At 39.5% G+C, this 18,577-nt stretch overlaps 1 protein-coding gene across 1 annotated transcript in view; it reads left to right on the top strand.

The window, feature by feature from the left end:
- Nucleotides 1–18,577, top strand: part of LOC134869888 (uncharacterized) — a 68,205-nt gene that overhangs the window by 5,731 nt on the left and 43,897 nt on the right. Inside the window, exon 3 of the mRNA XM_063891834.1 lies at nt 4,494–4,541. Within this exon, the coding sequence (XP_063747904.1) occupies nt 4,494–4,541 (48 nt within the window). The remainder of the gene's footprint in view (nt 1–4,493; nt 4,542–18,577) is intronic.

Genomic DNA, 18,577 nt, shown 5'->3' with positions numbered 1-18,577 from the left:
GAAGTGTACTGATGGAAGTATCTGAACTGGGGGCATGGAGTTGTGTTGGCATTTAACAGGCAGGGAATATCTGAGAGATGCTACTTGCTTTATAGGAAGTATTTAGGGCACCTGAGTATCTTGTCTAGATACTTCAGGGTTCAGGATTGAGTCCTAAACCTAGAAATGCCTTACAAGTTTAGCACGTTATGGCTCCTTCATCCCAACGTCAACATTTCTTTGGTTAGATTCCAGAAAAAGGTCTGTGGTATTACATTACATTTCATGTAGCTTATGCTTCTATCCAAAGGGACTTGAAATAAGAGCATTCAACCATGAAGGAACAAACTCAAAAGCAAGAATACTGCAGGTACATGAGCTGGTTATTAGCTGCATTAGCTTCAACTTTAGCCAAAAGTTTCTAAGTACAGGGGCATGGTCCACCATTTTGGAGCGAGCATAGCAAACAGGCTTGTTTTTGTTGAGGGAAACCTGGGTGCCTTGCAGTGATGGAGTAGTGAACCGATTGGCTGATACAGAGCAAAGAGAAAGTACCGGAGTGTAAGGTTTAACCATGGATGAGGGAGATTTACGACATAAATAACTACATAATCAACACACTTGGGGAACATGTAAAGCTTTAACAAATCTTTATAAGGCAGTTGCTAACAAGTGGCTAAAGGAGACTGCGAAACATCATCACGGCCAACAAAAGTTCCACTTTTTGCTTAGCTGTGGTCACAAGTCATTTTTTAGCATTACGTTAGCTTTCTGCCTCTGGTGATTGCATTTACGCTACAAATATTACAAAATTGGTGGAAATATGTGGAAATTAGCCTGCTGAACAAAATGTGTGTTCAGCAATGTGTTTGCGACAGATCTTCTTTTCTACGGTATTCCAAATTACCATGGAAAAATCCTGTTAACTCTTTGTTGAGGGAGCCCTTGTGATGCTAACTTCCAGATCGTCCTAAATAAATGTCATAAATACATCACTGCACCAAACTATAGTTGTGATATTCTACGAATCTTCTTTACTTATAAAAGAACGGTATGTATTTTATATATATAGATATATATATATATAATACATATATATATATATATATATATATGGCGCAATTCAACCAGCTGATGGGAAGTACAATATCAACCCTTAGAGCTTTGGATTCACTGCAGTGAATCTGCTGTTTGCCTCTCTAGTCAATCTGTATCACTTAAGCACTTTTGGACTGTACAATATCTTCAATATGAGGTATTTTATATCAGCGCAAACTATCCATAAGCCAATATACTGTACATATAAGTAAGTGAGTGAGTTATAATGACTTGCAATAATTGAATATTAATTAAGGGTAAATGGAGCGTCTGCTGTTGAGTGGTTTGCTGTTGTTCCGTCCACTCTCTTTGGATACTCCACAAGTGGTAGACAACATGCTACAGCAGACCTTTCATCTGCACCACCCAGCTGTCAGAGTGAAGAGCCACTTCCATTAAGTGTGTGTCTTCCCACTATACAATTATATACAGACACACACGCTCAGGCTCCTGAAGCATGCACGCACACACTCACGCAGAGCTCGGCTCTATGCTGAGTGTGTGCTGATGCTGCGAGACTACTTTAGTTTTTGTGTGTGTGAGAAGCAGACGGAGAGAAACAGAGAGGGGGGAGAGAGAGAGCGTGCGACCTTTTAGAGTGCTCAGGGTAGGGAGGCCCTTTCCCTTTTACAGAACAGAAATCAGCAATTGACCTGTCACTTTTGCTCTGATAGCCATCTCTGGAAAGCAGGTCATGCCCATATGTCTAAAGTGCCTCTTAACCGCATTTTATGAAGCCAGAAAATGTAATCCAATAATGATTTGACTTGCGAGAGAGAGAGAGAGAGAGAGAGAGAGAGAGAGAGAGAGATAGCCTTTTGGGAGTGATAGCATGCACCGTTAGCACTCCTAAAAGCAGGCCGAACAAAGAAGGGCAAATTCCACGTCCTTATTTAATTTCAGCCACAACAGTATGACACAGATGTTGTCACTAAACAGCAAAAAGCCTGAATTCAAACACAACAACGCAGCGCTGGCATTCATTCCCACAATTGTTGATGCATACTTCAGCGTCTGCAGCAGAGGCTATCTGAATGATAATCATCAGCACTGAGGCCAACCATACGCTATCTTTTTTAGATTCATTTGTGCCCGCCCCTCCTCTACTTCCTCATTTTAGGTTCCCAAAGACAAATAGCATGGCACAAAACTAATTAGTAACCAGGAACTAGTTAGGAGATGCCCTTTGAAAAACATGTCCTGAGGCCGGATTTAAATATAGGGACAGAGTCAGTGACTGAGTGTGCCTGGGAGATCCCGGCCTGCAGGCGCAGCAGCACTTTGACCCCTGACCCTCATTATAGGGAGTGCATTCCTAGAGGGGTGAAACCCTCGCAGCACAAAGTACAAGGGCATGGGAGGACTGTAAGCTCGCACCACACCAGCCGGGCCGGGCCTGGTGTGTCTCACTGCCCAACACAACGACGGCTTGAGAAGATGCAGAGCTGGGACGCAGGCTTTAGGAAAGTAATGGTATACACTTAGTTTCCCCACAGATAAATATTTCTTTCATTTTTATACATCTGGTTTCTCTCTACTGAAGGTAATGGGATTCTGCTAAAAGAAAAAAAAAACTTTTCAGAATATGTAACCCAATCTATCTGATATAAAACACACGGGAGTGAGTGGGGGGAATGAGGAGAGGGGTTTTGGAAATGCTAATAACTTGCTAGCATTGATTAAGTGGAGATTGAACCGGTGACATGTATGGATAGGGCTATACAGAAAAGTAAAACACTTGAAAAAACACACATTCAAATTCTAAATCAACATTTGAATGCTTCACATGTACTCATGTACACATGTAAAATCAACATTTCTTAGGAAAATATAGATATTATAACGTTATTAAGTCACACAATGGTTATATCCAACAAAATATCCTTCTGAAATGAGTTGATTTTATAGAAAATAAAAAAGTATTTAATCTGATTCATCACTTCATTCAGCATTAGTTTAAGGCTTGAGAATTGTGTTTGTTAGGGTTATGACATCATCAAAAACTCCCTTATTCAAAGCTCCATTGGAAACACCCAATATGAACCTTATATGTTAAAAAAAACAACACTTTGAGCAGGCTAACACGCTGACCTGCATTAGATATATTTTTTTATTTGTGACTGAAGTATGCATTTATGTCAGCAAGCATGCCCTTGCTTATAAGTGTGCATGCTTATATTTCCCTCTAATTGCAATGGTTTGAAAAGGGAGTTCAGACCCCCCCCACTCAGTCTCTCATGGGTTGATAATTCTCATCACTGCAAACAGACTTGGTTTACATTCATTAGAACAACACTCACAGCAATCAGGCCACATTGCCAGGGGCAATGGTCCTCTTTATAAAATCACATTGCCTAATAGCAGTGTTCTATAATTATATGCCATTAACATCTATCAGGAAGTGCCTGTGTGTGTGTGTGTGTGTGTGTGTGTGTGTGTGTGTGTGTGTGTGTGTGTGTGTGTGTGTGTGTGTGTGTGTGTGTGTGTGTGTGTGTGTGTGTGTGTGTGTGTGTGTGTGTGTCTTAGCATTGGGTTTGTTTGTACATTTGCTTTTCTTGTTTTGCATCTTTACATACTTAGCACCAGCTCAAAGATTATTGCCAGCGTTATTTTTGTTCCATGTGCGCTCCTGTCATGTGAAGTGTACATTAAGTGTGCGCATTACCAGAACATCTAGTTATGTATTTTTTTCATTAATTACTAAACCTACAGTGGCCCGGAGGTGCAAAACACAACAACAAGGACAAAACACACAAGGGATGAACACAACGGAAAAATACTTTTTGTGATTTTATTTTCTAAGATTATAAAGGGATTGCATTCTTTTTCCTTCTGTGTTATTCACGATACACCAGCAATCCTTTAACATCATTATTAATCCATTTACCATTAAAACTTGTATTTGATGTAGGTCAAGCTTAGTTTTACGATTAAATGAGATGCATTGATGCTCGAATTGATATAAAAACACACAACTAACTACCTATTGAATTATGAAAAAATCAAGCCTAACAAACATAGTGCAAGTAATGCAGAATAACAGATCATATATATTAATATATGAAATTAAAAATAGGATCCTTACCTTATTTACCAGATGTAGCACTATTTAACTACCATATATTATACACATTACTACTATAAGTGTTAATGTGATTGCTAACCCTAAAAAAACGTGACAAATAAAAGAGAATTGAAAGTGAACTGTTTTCTGGCATGTTGTTCAAATCAAACACTTTTTAATTGGGTTTCTTATCCTTAAGAACTTTAGGTTAAAGACACAATCACATTTTCTAAACAATCATAATTAATTTGTCAGGATTTGTCTCTCATGTCATTCTACAGTAAGTCCAGCTTGGATGTTGTTTCGTTGCTTCCCTGTCACTAAATCACTTTTAAATATGCTTTCCTTACAGGGCTGTGAGAGTGAACACAGACTGCACTGCATCATCTGCAAAGCCAAGGTAACTGTATCGATGTGTGTGTGTTTTGAGAGGGAGGGTATTATGAAAATCCAATGAGGGTTCTGATGATGTCTCATTCTTTTAATCTTACAGTTTGAAATGTTGGTAGCAAGCATTTAAACAAACACCGTTTAAGTCATTAGCTAGTGCCTGCATCTCACAAAGCAGATTTAAGCAGAGCGGATCCATAATACTAATGAGCAATCAGGTCTTTGTTTTGCTCTGTGATTTAGCAGATTTTGCAGCAGTTGTGTTGCTTATGAGCTCTCTCATAGTCCTTATTATTGCAGCAGAAAGAAAGCAGAAACATTACAATATTTGGCAAAGGATACAAGCCATGTAATGACCAAATCTGTATTCATTTCATGAGCAGAAATTAATCACGCCTTCCTGTGGTACGTTCCTAATGCAAATTTCCCGTCAACACATTGTGTCTTGTGTTTGCCAGTTTATTCGTATGAAATGGTGGAGCTGATGTGTCATCACAGATGGGGTTGCATGCTGGATAAGGTGGCCACATTACTAACCATGCGAGATTAGGAAGTGTGCTGTTGATGTGTTGTATGTATTCATGCGTGTACGTGGGTCAAAGCGTCTGGCTGGATACTGAGTGTTTTATTCATTGTTTGCTCTACAGCGGCAGGTTGACAATGTGATCTTTACTGTCGGTTCTTGTGTGTATGTATGGGAAGGATCCACTCTGCAGAGGAAAATGTCACAGTTACTCTGACAACGACCTGTTGAAGATATACACAGAATCACACGCTGATGGAAGTTAAATGAAACATTTACTCTCTGCTGGTTTTTGTTATTCATCGAAAAATCTGTCTCCATTTGGGGTCAAAGACCAATTGGTGCACAGTGTGATGCTATGTTTTATAGAAATCAACATGGATCTATTACTGTACATACGGCTGAGCTGTTTTACCAACCGAGTAATGAGTATGTTTTAGGATTTTAAGTAAAACTACATTTTGCATTCTTGTCAATTTTGGCACGTCATTGTAAACTCCAATGATATTCTGGCTATTGCACACGTATTTATAAAGAGGATAAAAGAGTTTTGCCAAATGCTGATTCAACCAGTTTGTACAAAACCAAACTGGTCTAAGGTCATACACCAAACAGGGAATTGTTAGCTAGTTAGCCAGTTTTACCGGTTATACTGGAAATCCACCCACCTCTTGTTGGTTATAAATCCTTAGCATTTCAAGATGCCTGTCTTTTAGTTTACAGCCTGGAATATTTGGAAGGACACATCATGCCATTAAGTTTGTATTCCACTCAGAAAGGGGAAGCTAGTTAGCGAGGCTAATTAGCATGCTTAGCTTCTACTCTTTGAGGAGTTATTCTAGTTTCTAGTTAGCTTAGCTCAGAGGCCTGTAACCTTTACTGTCAAAAAAACAAAAACATTTGGCTCCCTTTTTCACCACCTCAAATTCAGGAGCTGCAAAAACATATTTGATAGCACAGCTTAGAAAGGGTTTTATTTATTATACTGTTTGTTGCATGTATGAAATTATAGACCAACAATAAAGAAAACACTTTTTTTTACCCAAAACATAACACGCCTTTTTGTTTCTTTGTCATATTTGGAAATTAAAAGACATAAAAAGAGAGACTTGGAAAATAAACACGTATAGCTACAGCCCATTATCTAAAAAAAAAACCAGGCCACTTAAAACTGTTTCAGTGTACTGTCAATGTTAATGTTGTTTTTCTCTCAGCCACATAGCAATCAGAGGTTTCTGAATCAAATAAATAGTATAGCTGTTATATATTTATTTAACTTTGGTGTTATGTCATTTGAAAAGTTCCTACTAATTAAGACAGAATTCCATCTGACAATTGCTTTTCTTTATGTTGTCCAGAAATCTGAAAATGTTCAGACAAACAAAACTTATTTTACTTATTTAAATGATACTGTACTCATAATGCTTTTAGCATAGATCTAGCATAAGCTGTTGGAACTGAGGAGATATAACCAACCATTCTTGGTAGTGTGTCGAAGGAAGTCATTGTGATTATTTTCTGTTTCCCTGTCAGTATTTGGCTGCAGGCAAACACATTGTATAGGCATTACCACCCTCTCTGCTCCTCTTTTACCTAGCAGCAGACATTTCTTGCTCTTTTTCAGTATCTCAAACTGACCGTTGCACTTCTCTCAGTCCATTGTAAGGAAGGCACGGTCATCAATTATTAACGGCGAGCAGAGACATCCCACTGAGAGTCATGAACAGGGGTTAGTGGCAGGCCTGGTGAATGCTGCGAGTGGCAGTGGTGCCATTTGGAGAGTGATTGTTGGGAGGCCTCTCCTGTATATTGATATGAACTCTGCTGCAGTAAGTTAATGCATCAGTATAATAACATTTTAATGTCTGCGGTGGCACGGCCATTTCATATTTGTCCACAGAGAGATGCATATGTACATCCGCAATGACTGTAATGATGATAGTGATAATCATTTGCGCTGCTATCACTCTGTAATGTGTGACTGCAATCACCCTTGGTTAACATTACGAGGCTTTAGCCATTAAGACTTTGAGCAAGCAGTGCTCATCATAAAATCTCCAATTCGATGTGCCGGCCGTTTCATTCTCCAGCTTCTTTTTGCTCGTTGATGTTGCTTTTCCTTGAATGTTCTTTTCCCCATTTTGCAGCGTGCTCTCAAATGTGGGCCATTTGTATGAGTTATGCTAATTTGTTGGGGCAATGAATGCATTAATTTCATTAGCACATGGCCTCAAAGCAATAATTACCAGAGTAGGTGTGTCACAAGCAATCATGTTAAAATTTGCCAGTTAATTATTAAGATTTTGTTCTGAGGGACCTGAATTTGACATGAGTCGCCGAGGGAAAAAAAGAGAGGGGAAAGTTAATGCATTTCAGTGGCCGAGGCTAGGTGCTTGTTGTTGAGCACAGTGTTGGGGGGGCTGCTGCACTGCGGGGCTACTGGCACCATTTTTGCATGTTGACAGCTCACATTCTGGAATAATTAGTGTAAATAGCAAAGGGCTAGCTGGCGCTGGGTCAGTCCAGGAGGGCGTAATTAGAAAGAAAAGGAGGTCCAGAGACACCTGATGGCCTCTGCTCCCCCTGACTGAGTCCGGTGCAGAAGACGTTGGTTTGAGTGTTGAAGGAGGAAGCACATTCACAGCTCCCTTCCTCACCCTGATTAGCCCTTGTCGGACACAGAGCCAGGGTCAGCAGGACACACTGTGGGTTTAATGATGTTCTGTTAATAAAAAATAGTCATTTTTGGTACCACCAGGTTCCTCACCTGATCATTGGAGGAGGTGGTTCTGCTTCACTTTTACATTTGTCCTCTGCTACTAAATCAGAAATCAGGAATCAGGTGTATTGCCAAGTAGGTTAACACATACGAGCAATTGGCCTTGGTAAACACTTAAAAAAATAAAACGTTGACTTTAATGAAATGTATTATGTCAACAGATTTCACATAACTGTATTAGGTTAGTTGGAAGCACTGATATTAAGTTTAAATAAAAGTATAATGAGTTCAACTTAATATGATTGCTTTCAACTAACCTAATGCAGTTTTGTGAAATCTGTTGACATAACACATTTAATTAAAGTCAACAATTCCTTTTTTTCTGTGTTTTTGGTGCATACATAAACACACAGTAAAAGCAGATGAACTACCATTAAAGAAAACAATGAATAAAATAAAACAATAAAACTATTATAACATTAAAACATAGCAATATATAAATGGAATAGATGAAATATAGATATACCCGTAAAATTCAACCAACCAGCAAATCTCTTACCAGGGAAGCTATGAGCGAAGAAAATAAAGATATGAGGATGCAAAACATTTCAAACTTCTTCTGCAAACTTCAAAATAAAATGTATAACTCAAAATGATGTACAGTGTTAACATTTCAAAGCCCAAGTTGCCCATTATTAGATTTTTGTCTTAAAAAATAAGTGTAGTATGGAAGACAAAACAATTAGCTAGTTTTATAAAGGCAATTAAAGTCCTAATCTAGAAAATCAGTCCAGACAGAGTCAATCAGTCCAGAGAGAGTCAGTCTAATTCAAGAGCTTAGTTTTTACTCCATGTTAATATAACTTCAAATCTCCTGACACGATTCTGCACCGTTCTTCAAGCCTTCCCGGCCCATGTCTCTCAAGTGTCTCCTTAAAGGTGCTAGCATTTACACTCCCATCCCCCTCTTTGAAGAAAAAAATGTTAATCATCACTTGATTTTATATAGAAAGCAGATTATCCTTTGATTTTGATGAATGCAGCAGCTGCCAGACTCTTCATTTGACTAAAAGCAGGACATTCTGCAGAGGCCTCTCGATGTCACTAAGCTTCTGTCAGGACAGTGCTGTGACAGGAGACGACACATGAAAGGAATTCCTCCTCATGGCTCTCACAGGACAATGGAACATGGCCTTGAGGTAGTGTGTTTGTGTGTGTGTGTGTGTATGTGTGTGTGTGTGTGTGTGTGTGTGTGTGTGTGTGTGTGTGTGTGTGTGTGTGTGTGTGTGTGTGTGTGTGTGTGTGTGTGTGTGTGTGTGTGTGTTTGTGTGTGTGTGTGTGTATGTGTGTGTGTGTGTGTGTGTGTGTGTGTGTGTGTGTGTGTGTGTGTGTGTGTGTGTGTGTGTGTGTGTGTGTGTGTGTGTGTGTGTGTGTGTGTGTGTGTGTGTGTTTGCTTGACACAACAGAAACATCTCTTTTTTTTTCTTGCTTTTGCTTGAAAATTATTTTCCTTTTATTTTAGGAATCACTTTTTAAAAGTTGAACTGGAATTTACAAAGTAACGCGTTAAAGTAATCTGATTACATTTGTCTGTAACCCAGTGCTGTTAATTGCTTCAGCAGTAATTACATTACCGTTACTAAGCACAAAATGATCTCGATACTTGCGTTATTTTTAAGGTCTTCGACTGACTGCATAACGGGAGAACAGAAAAATAAATCAGTTGCTTTTCGCATGCGCTACACTCGCAACTTCATCAATGAGGAGACAGGGCAGACATGTCAGAGTCTCATTGCAGAGATGAAGAGGCGCAGCAAACATCATGGAGGAAATGTTGCCCGATTCATTAATACATCCATGCTTTCCACGGTGGAATCGCTGTCTTTCAGAAACATATTGAGCAACAAATACCTATAATATTAATAAGGGGCGGGAGGACGCCATTGGACTGGAAAGCTTTTGCAAGCTACCAGGAGCAGTGTTATGATGGAAACATGAAAACATGGCTGCTGTTCAAACAAAGAGCAGAAACAGAGGGCTGTGTGCAGTGTTCCTTATTAGATGAAGCAGTTATGCTGATCCGGGCAAACATCAGGTTAAACTATATATTGCTATTTTTCATTTGATTTAGGTGCATCTCAGGTGTTGGTAAAGAGTAATCTAAAAGTTATGTAACAAGTATTGTAACTAATTACTTTCAGCAGTGAGTAACTAAGTAAAGTAAGGCATTAGATTAGTTACCTTAGAAAAATCTAAGGTAACTAGTAGTGTGTAATTCGTAACTACCCCATCACTGGTGATAGCCCATCACGCTGCTATGTTTGTATTTTACTTGGAAAGTGGAAGCTAGCAAGCTAAGCTAAGTAGCGACTGTTTGGAAAGTAGAAGTTGGTTAGCCGATCTTGCTAAGTGCTATATCCCACTTTTTCCATTCCACATTACGTGTTGCAGGTAGCAGGTCACACTAGCTATGTCATTTTGGTAATAAAACACTCAAGTCAGTGTTCTAATTTCCTAGCATTTTTATTACAATGTATCTTAAAAACTGAACCTTTTTGTTTTAATGCTGCAAATAGTCCTTGGGAAGATGTATAAAAGATGTATTCGCACAAAGAATGCATATTCCATCTGTCACACTTAAACAGGTATTTATAAAAGAAAGATGTGCAGTGAAAATGTGAGCACCTCATGTATGGTAAACATCAGACCGGGCCTACACAGGTTTCTAAAGCTTTACAGAGAATATGATAAGGAGGAATTTAAATATAAGGTGAGAAATGTATCTCGTAGTATAAGGAACTGTTTAGGTTTTTTGCCAAACAAATGCACAAGCATATTTCTGTCTTTGTGTAAAACAGGTCCGCCGGTCAATCTGACATAGTTTTTATGCATTTTTGTACTCGTGGCATCTGCATTTTGTGCAAATTCCTCCAATTTCTTTTGGATGAGAAGTCATAAAGTCAAACAGACAAAAACAAAAATAATACAGCATGTGGTTTGGTTGGATAAAGTTACAAACAAAATAGAATTTCCCTGATAGCAGGGTTAGTCTCAAGCCATTATTCCAGGCAAATACGTGGACTCTTGGTCATTTCAGCCTTTTTATTTAACCTCCATGCCCTCCCTCCCTCTCCTGCCCTCAGTCCTCAGGCACAATTCATTTGAGTTCCTGCTCAGGAGGGTCCTGAGGCTGATTCAATTAAGTTTCCTTTAATTGGCTTTCAGGCATCCAAACTGAAACTGATGGAGAATTAATAACAGTTCCAGTTGGTCTCTGCTCTGTTTGCAACCTTGGAAACATCCCTAAAAATATGGAGGCAAAGTCGACCCAATTTTCCATGTGTCTGTTTTGGTAGTTCGATAAAGCGGTGAAGAAAACGTGGTCACAGTTACTGTGGGGTCCAGGCTTTTAGTATGCCATTCATCTCCTTGTCAACACTCTGGAAGTTTGTTGCAAACTTTGCACCCACAGAAACACAGCAGAGGCCAAAGATAATATGTACTGTTCTTCAACCCCATCAAAGCCATCAATTAGTGATGAAAGATTTAAACACTCTGTGGCTGTTCAGCCTTTACAGAATGTTCTCTTTTATGTGTTCTTCAGTGAGGCCCATCGTAAAAAGCCAACATAAGACTAAAAACAATGTATGTTTCTGTCTGACAAGTACTCCTCTGTGGGTATGGATCGCTCTTTGTCCAGAGAAAGAGAAATCATTTTCAGATGCATTACGATTTAGGTGGTTGACAAAAGACAAGTTGTGAAATGGCAGGAAATGATATGCTGCTGAAATGAAGGTTTGGAGTTCACATATCATTAACAGCCATGAAATCAACTTTTCCTCTGACTACGCTTTCCCCCCAGAGTCTGCCTTTGTCTTCAAACAGCGCCAAGGCAATCATTATGCTCAGGCATAATGCACCATAATGACAGTAATTTCAGTATCAAATTTTCAAATGTTCGGCCTTAATTCATATTGGTTAAGTAGCTTAGTTGTAATTCACATTTTCTACCCTTCTTAGCTGAGTGCTCAAGGAATGAGACTTCTAAAGCCGGACAGGAGAGCACCACGGGCAGGGACATTTAAATACTGCTGAATACATGAGGCCTGGGAAAAGCCTGGCATAGTGGTATTGTATTTAAATTGTTTTACATAATATCAAGCTTATTATATGGGCAAACAGATGGCAAGATGCAGCAAATTCACAGGGAGGGGATCATCTTCATCTCATAATATCTACCAGAATTGGGGGTAACTGCCGCAAAGGCTCCAATCTGAACCACTGTGGCCTCCACCTTCCACATCTTCTCTTAGCTCCTCTCTGAGTCCTCAGTATTTCCCAAGTTTCTCATGTGGCTACGACTTGGTTTTGATAAGTATCACAACGGTTCCTTCTTCTGCTGTTTGGCAACCACCACAATGTCTGGTTGGTTAGCCATAACCATTCCTTCAGTCTGGATCCGGAAGTCCATCGGGATCTTAGCTTTGTCGATCTCAGCCACCAATGTAGGTGCTGCCCATTATGACCTTCGGACTTCCAGCCCACACTGGGCACAGATGTTCCTGTACACAGTGCCAGCCACTTTGTTTTCCCTCTAAGCCGTACTGGCCTGCATCACACCCTGCTGTTTTGTACGGGAATGTCTCAGGAGCTTCTTTTCAAGCCTGCACCTGGGGTCCTGTCTGGCGTGGAAGACCCCAGCCTCTATGGGCAATTTGTCCCTTTCAGACCATAGGATACGATTTCTCGATCTCTGACTTCTTCTTTCTGTTGTTACTTAACTTCTGCATGGAAGAAACTTCAACAGTTTTGATAATCCATTAATCACTGTTTTTAAGACAACGGTTCACAGTTTCTGCTTCCCCTTTTACACTTTTTGTGTGTTTTTTGTTTTGTTGTTTGTCTTCCAGTATCCTGAATTGATTATCCTTTTTTTATGGTTTAAGCATTTGATCAGACAGTCACAAACCAAAAAACCTTTGTTTGTATCTCAGCAGGAATATGTACCATGTTACAACATGAACTAAAAGGCAATCGGAGAGCTCAGAACTTCGGCAAGATCAGACATCGCCTGTCTATCAGGCCAGTGATTTGGATTCCCTCAAGAATGTAATGTGTTCATCTTTGGCTCATGCTGCACCCTTCAACCAAAATGTTATTAAAAATGAGACGGCCATTTTTTTCCGTTATCCTGCTGACAAACAAACCAACAAGTGGAACCAAAAACCATGCTAGAGGTAAACATCACCTTACACGCTGCAACTAAATTATAATGCCTATATAAAGCATATTCAATCATTTCTTGGAAAACAATGGCACAGAAGAAGGGAATCAATTTGTATTTTTTCTACTTAATTTGTTATTTTGTTAAATGGGTTTTTACAACGTGTGGTGCACAGCATTAATTTGTATAGAGTGACCAACTGGCACATCACTAGAGGGGATAAGATATGACAATTTTTATTTGATCATGGATTGAAATAAAGTAAACAAACTGTCCAAACTACAGTTTCATGATTCTAATTGATTATGATTTTTGTAAATGATTGAACAACATATTCCTCATCTGTTTTTGTGCTTATAGTTAGAAGACAACATGGTGGGGGCCTCATTATAATGATTTGTTGGCATTAAAGAACTCATATGAATATAAAACCTCTTGATTAGAATCTGAGGTTGATACATAAGCAGAAGGCCAAGCGCATATATCATATATTCATGGAACCAAATACATACATAGAAAGAAAGAAAGAAAACTAACATAACCTGCATGTTTTTGAGCAGTTCTAATCTTTTACACATCTTTCAGCTTATTAATCACATCGTCCTCATGGCGGACCTCGCTGGTGGTGATCACTATTTTTATTATAAGGCCCTCAAAGCCATTATGCACAGGATCTCTATCGGTTCCAAACTGAGCTGTAAATTTTGAGAGAATGTGACACCCCCGCCCGAGGGTTACAGCAGAATGCTAACGAGGCCACGGCGACATTTCCATCAGCATACAGTCAGTCGCACCATACATCAGCCCCGCGCCGAACATCTCCAGCAACGCGCCAAGTCACTGACAATTTCAGACGCACACTTTATTAGTAACCCCCCATATCCACGGTGTAATGAATGAAGCCATTTAAACAGGATTTACGATATCTTTAAAACTTGATTGCTTAGAATTTGAGAATTATTCATAAGACTAAAGCATCATTTGTCATACAGCGAGTGCTGTTTGGGTGGGGACAAATGGTTTTGTTGTAGTTTTTTAAATGAACTCCTTTTCATCCACTCCTCAAATAAGCCATTTGTATGCATGTATGTCCACACACCGGATGTAATTAAAGCGAATGAGGCACAGATGACAACTAGCAATCAAGTTTTCCTCATAATGCATCGTGCCAACGCCGAGCTAAAGAAACAGATACGGATACAAATGATTAAAAATACACACACACATGTTTTATTACTCTGTGAATCCTGCTGAAACAAAGAGTACAGTGTTCCTATGCAGGCGTGGCTAGGAGGTGTTGTGGAAAGTACAATGAAGATTTGAGTTTGCTTAACCCTTTGTTCAACTTATTTTCTTTTAGAACAATACACCTAAGGTATTATATTGTGTCGCCTTGAGTTACGTTTCCTTATTTGCACCATTGAAGAGGCTCCCTTGCCTTGTTACAAAGATTATTGTGCTCACTTCCCGAGGCAGTGGGACCATGCTTTGTGTGCGATGCCCAGATCATCTCATAATTACACAAGGATCCTGAGGCAGAGGGTGGGGACCCAAGTGAAGGACCAGTTATGTCCACACACACTCACACACACACACACACACACACACACACACACACACACACACACACACACACACACACACACACACACACACACACACACACACACACACACACACACACACACACACACACACACACACTGCTATAGCTGCGAGGCATGGCTTACTATAGCCACAGCCAAGAATGAGGCCTCTCAGGATAGATTTACACACAAATAAAACCAGTCTTATCTTGGCCCACATGTGAACGGGAACTGATTACACGGTCTACATTTCAATGCTCAGATTAAATTGAGTCAATTTCCAACGGCCTATTTATTCCAACCTGCAAACACAGTGAAACCAAATCAGATTGTACTGCTCTAAGACCTCAAATAAGTGAATCTGTCTCCTGAGAAACTGTTTTGGAGGTTGAAGAAATGTATAGTTTTAAAATGGTTTGAAACTGGTGAGTTAAGTCATACTACATCATTATAACTGACTACCAAATGCAAGCCAAAATACAAATGTTTATGATGACTTATGGTTCCCTAACATGGAAATTAAAATAAGACAAGGTACTTTGTTTACCTTTACAAATGTTATGTCTCTTTACTTTAGTTATTAACTGTGTTTCCACCTGCCAGCATGTTCTCACTCCTAACTCACATGCAACATCTCCCTACGCATCACCATTTAATATACTGATACCTTTAAGTGGAATGTTTCAAAGTGCTGGCTTGTTTGATTCATGGTTTGTGTAGCGAATTCCAAAAAACCTACTTAGTTTGGTTTCAAAATGATCATGGTTTGTGTTAAATTAAGTAAGCTGACTTGCATTTATTTAACGCATTTGTAGTTTTCTGTCAACTTAAAGGGCTTTAACACAACATGTCATCATTCACGCATCACACACACACTGATGCAGAGGCTCATTAAGATTAAAGGGTCTTCCCTTCCCTGTAGTGTGCTATGTAGGTTTTGGTGCATGTAAATGGTCTGCATAGGCTAAAATCCCTGACGTAAGTTAACTTTGATTTTTGGTTTGAGACACAAGCAGGGTAACATCAATTTAATCCCGCCTTGACCGCCACTGCAGTCAGCATGCCGCTGTGTATGAAACGTTGTGTAAGACACTTCACCCCAAATCTTCTTCTTCTTCTTCTTCTTCTTCTTCTTCTTCTTCTTCTTCTTCTTCTTCTTCTTCTTCTTCTTCTTCTTCTTCTTCTTCTTCTTCTTATTATTATTATTATTATTATTATTATTCCAGTGGGTAATATTATATTCACACTGGCAAAATATTGCTCTCACAAATACCCTGTGATCCTGTTTGTTAAAAACAGTTTGCATTGTTCATGTTTTTATTGGAGTCTTTGATATATTTTGAAGGCCAAAGTCATCCTGAACACCCTGGACCAACTAAAACCCTCTGGTAGTACATAGGTAAATTAATATAACAACCTTAAAGGAAAGGAGAGGACATACATTCAGTGTTTTTTAATTATTGGGTTTAATGTTCTCAGTTAGAATTCACGGTTGATTTAACTTCCCATTTTAGTGATAATTTTTTTTAACTATATTTTATTAATTATGTTTAAAATACAACTTTATTTTCTGAGTTGTGACGAAAACTCTTTATTATCCATCTGGTAAGTTTTCAAACTTTGTGATTGTGTGTGTGTGTGTGTGTGTGTGTGTGTGTGTGTGTGTGTGTGTGTGTGTGTGTGTGTGTGTGTGTGTGTGTGTGTGTGTGTGTGTGTGTGTGTGTGTGTGTGTGTGTGTGTGTGTGTGTGTGTGTGTGTGTGTGTGTGTGTGTGTGTGTGTGACTGACGCATGAACGCTCGCATACACGTGGGTGTGTTTCTAAAACCCCATAAAGTCATATTGCAATGCCTCAGCAAAGCTCTTGATTAGCTGTGGTTTTATGTTGGGATGGTCCATTTGATTAGGTTATGTACGAGATCGAGGCCGGCCCAAAGTAATCACAAGGATTATTTATTCTTGTTAATTGAGGTTCCATCTTCACACCACAACTAAAGGTTAATGTTCTCTTGGTATGTTATTTACTGTGCATGTTCTCCATGCCTGCTGGCACCACATACAGGGGAGGCTCCACAGGTATAGGGGAGGATATAGAAAATGAGAAATGATTTGTAGCGTAATATTGACAGCAGTTGAACTTTGGATATTTAACAGCCCTGCTCTAAGCCTTCTGAAATACTCTACAACATTCATTTTAATAATCGCACTTTGGCTCAGGTGTGATGCTCAAGTTTCCTGGAGCTTTAGGTGGTGCAGCCCATCACTGCTCCTAATCTCTCCTTTAACTAACCACAGATAATTCTTCATGCACATGTAAATCATAGAGGGACTTTAAAGTGAATTGAAAGGTATATTTGAAGTGACATAGTGTGATTAATTCTGCCGCTCCCTAAATGACCCTCCGTTCTGTCTTCATAGGAAAGCTGCTCTAATAGTCTTTCCAATAGTGATTAAAATTACAAAAAAGTGAACCTGTAGGTTAATAAAAATGGTAATTTAACTAGTATCTGATTTAATTGACTCTGAAGAAGTACTTAAACGTGTTTGCACTCTGGAAAATCTACATGGCTCAGCGGCAAAGAAATTGGAATATCCAGCTGTCAAGATAATAAATTTGACTATTTCATCAGTGTAATCTTCATACAATCTCCCTTTGTGCCGCTCTCTACGGCTCGCCGCTAATGTAATAAATCACCTCAGTGTTTGGGAGCGTTTCATGTGTTTTAGAGTAATTGTAATATACTCAAAAGACCCAAAGTGCGGTGAGCAGCCGGTGTTCTTAACCTTTGTAGATTCAAGATTTGGAAAGTTTAACTCAAACTTTTACCTTCCTCCAACTTCTGCTGTTAGCAAGAGGAAGACCCTGATGAGGCCCGGTGGGTTGAAACACTGCTCCATGAGATGTCTTACTTTTAGACATGGCAGTTCACAGGCCTGGCGCCAGAATAGATCTACAGAGAGGGCACAGGATTTTCATGGGAAGGCCCATAAAACCGACATGTACCGCGTCACAATATAGACAACATCAAACAGCATGGCCACATGCATTGTGTAAAGACGCACGAAACAAAGAGCAACATAAAAATCACTTTTGCAAAAGTGTGTGCGTGGTAACACACCACGCATGAGCAATACACACAATCTCATTAAAAACATGACAGCAGCAGCTTTGCTTGGTCCTTAAAACTTGGGCAACTGCTGACCACAGCAGCAAACATATTTACATAATTTAGAGCGACAACACATTATGCAGTGCGTAATGTAGAGCGTGCGGTTGCTGGCCCAATAAAGGCAGCAGCAGAAGCTCGGTAGCGTCTGTGGTGGAGGCAGGAGGAGGAAGATGGCGCGGGCGGGTGAGGTACAGGGTGCGGCAACACTGGTGGTGATGTGTAGCAAGACAAGGAGGTTGCGCTAACTCTGCCCCTGGGCTGGCCGAGATCGGGTCAAGTTAGCTACGTTAAGGCTGCAACACCGGCTGCAGCTCTTTCATCACGGTTTGTTGTTGATAAATCCTTAGACCTATTTAATTACCTAAAGTCAATTACTGATGTCCATTTTTTCATTTAAAACACAAATGGGAGGCTACAGAATGCAAATTAAAAACAACTCCAGAATAGGCGGCAGAGCAGTGTCACGCGCAACAACTTGCTTGCGCGATCTATTCTGAATAGTGTTTGGTCTAAATGTGGAGTAATCACAAACCTCAAAAGTCTGTATTACAAATGTATTTGACGTCGGAAATATTTTATGAACTTGACTTACTATCTTACATCTCTTACATCGTAGCATTAAAGTGCACAGCAAAAAAAGAAAAGATGTTTGCTGGGGGAGGGGAGAAGGGTCAAATGGGAGGGCCTGGCCCTTCAATATATTTATGCAATGTGTACCTAAACATTGTCTCGTGTGCTTAACCTACAATTCTTTTTGTATTTTTGTATTCCATGTATACTACTCAGAAATGTACCTATACGTTTTTGATTGATTCAAATGAATATA

The sequence above is a fragment of the Eleginops maclovinus genome, chromosome 9 (assembly GCF_036324505.1).
Source record: "Eleginops maclovinus isolate JMC-PN-2008 ecotype Puerto Natales chromosome 9, JC_Emac_rtc_rv5, whole genome shotgun sequence".
NCBI classification, from domain to species: Eukaryota; Metazoa; Chordata; class Actinopteri; order Perciformes; family Eleginopidae; genus Eleginops; species Eleginops maclovinus.
This window is presented reverse-complemented; position numbering and strand designations above follow the sequence as displayed.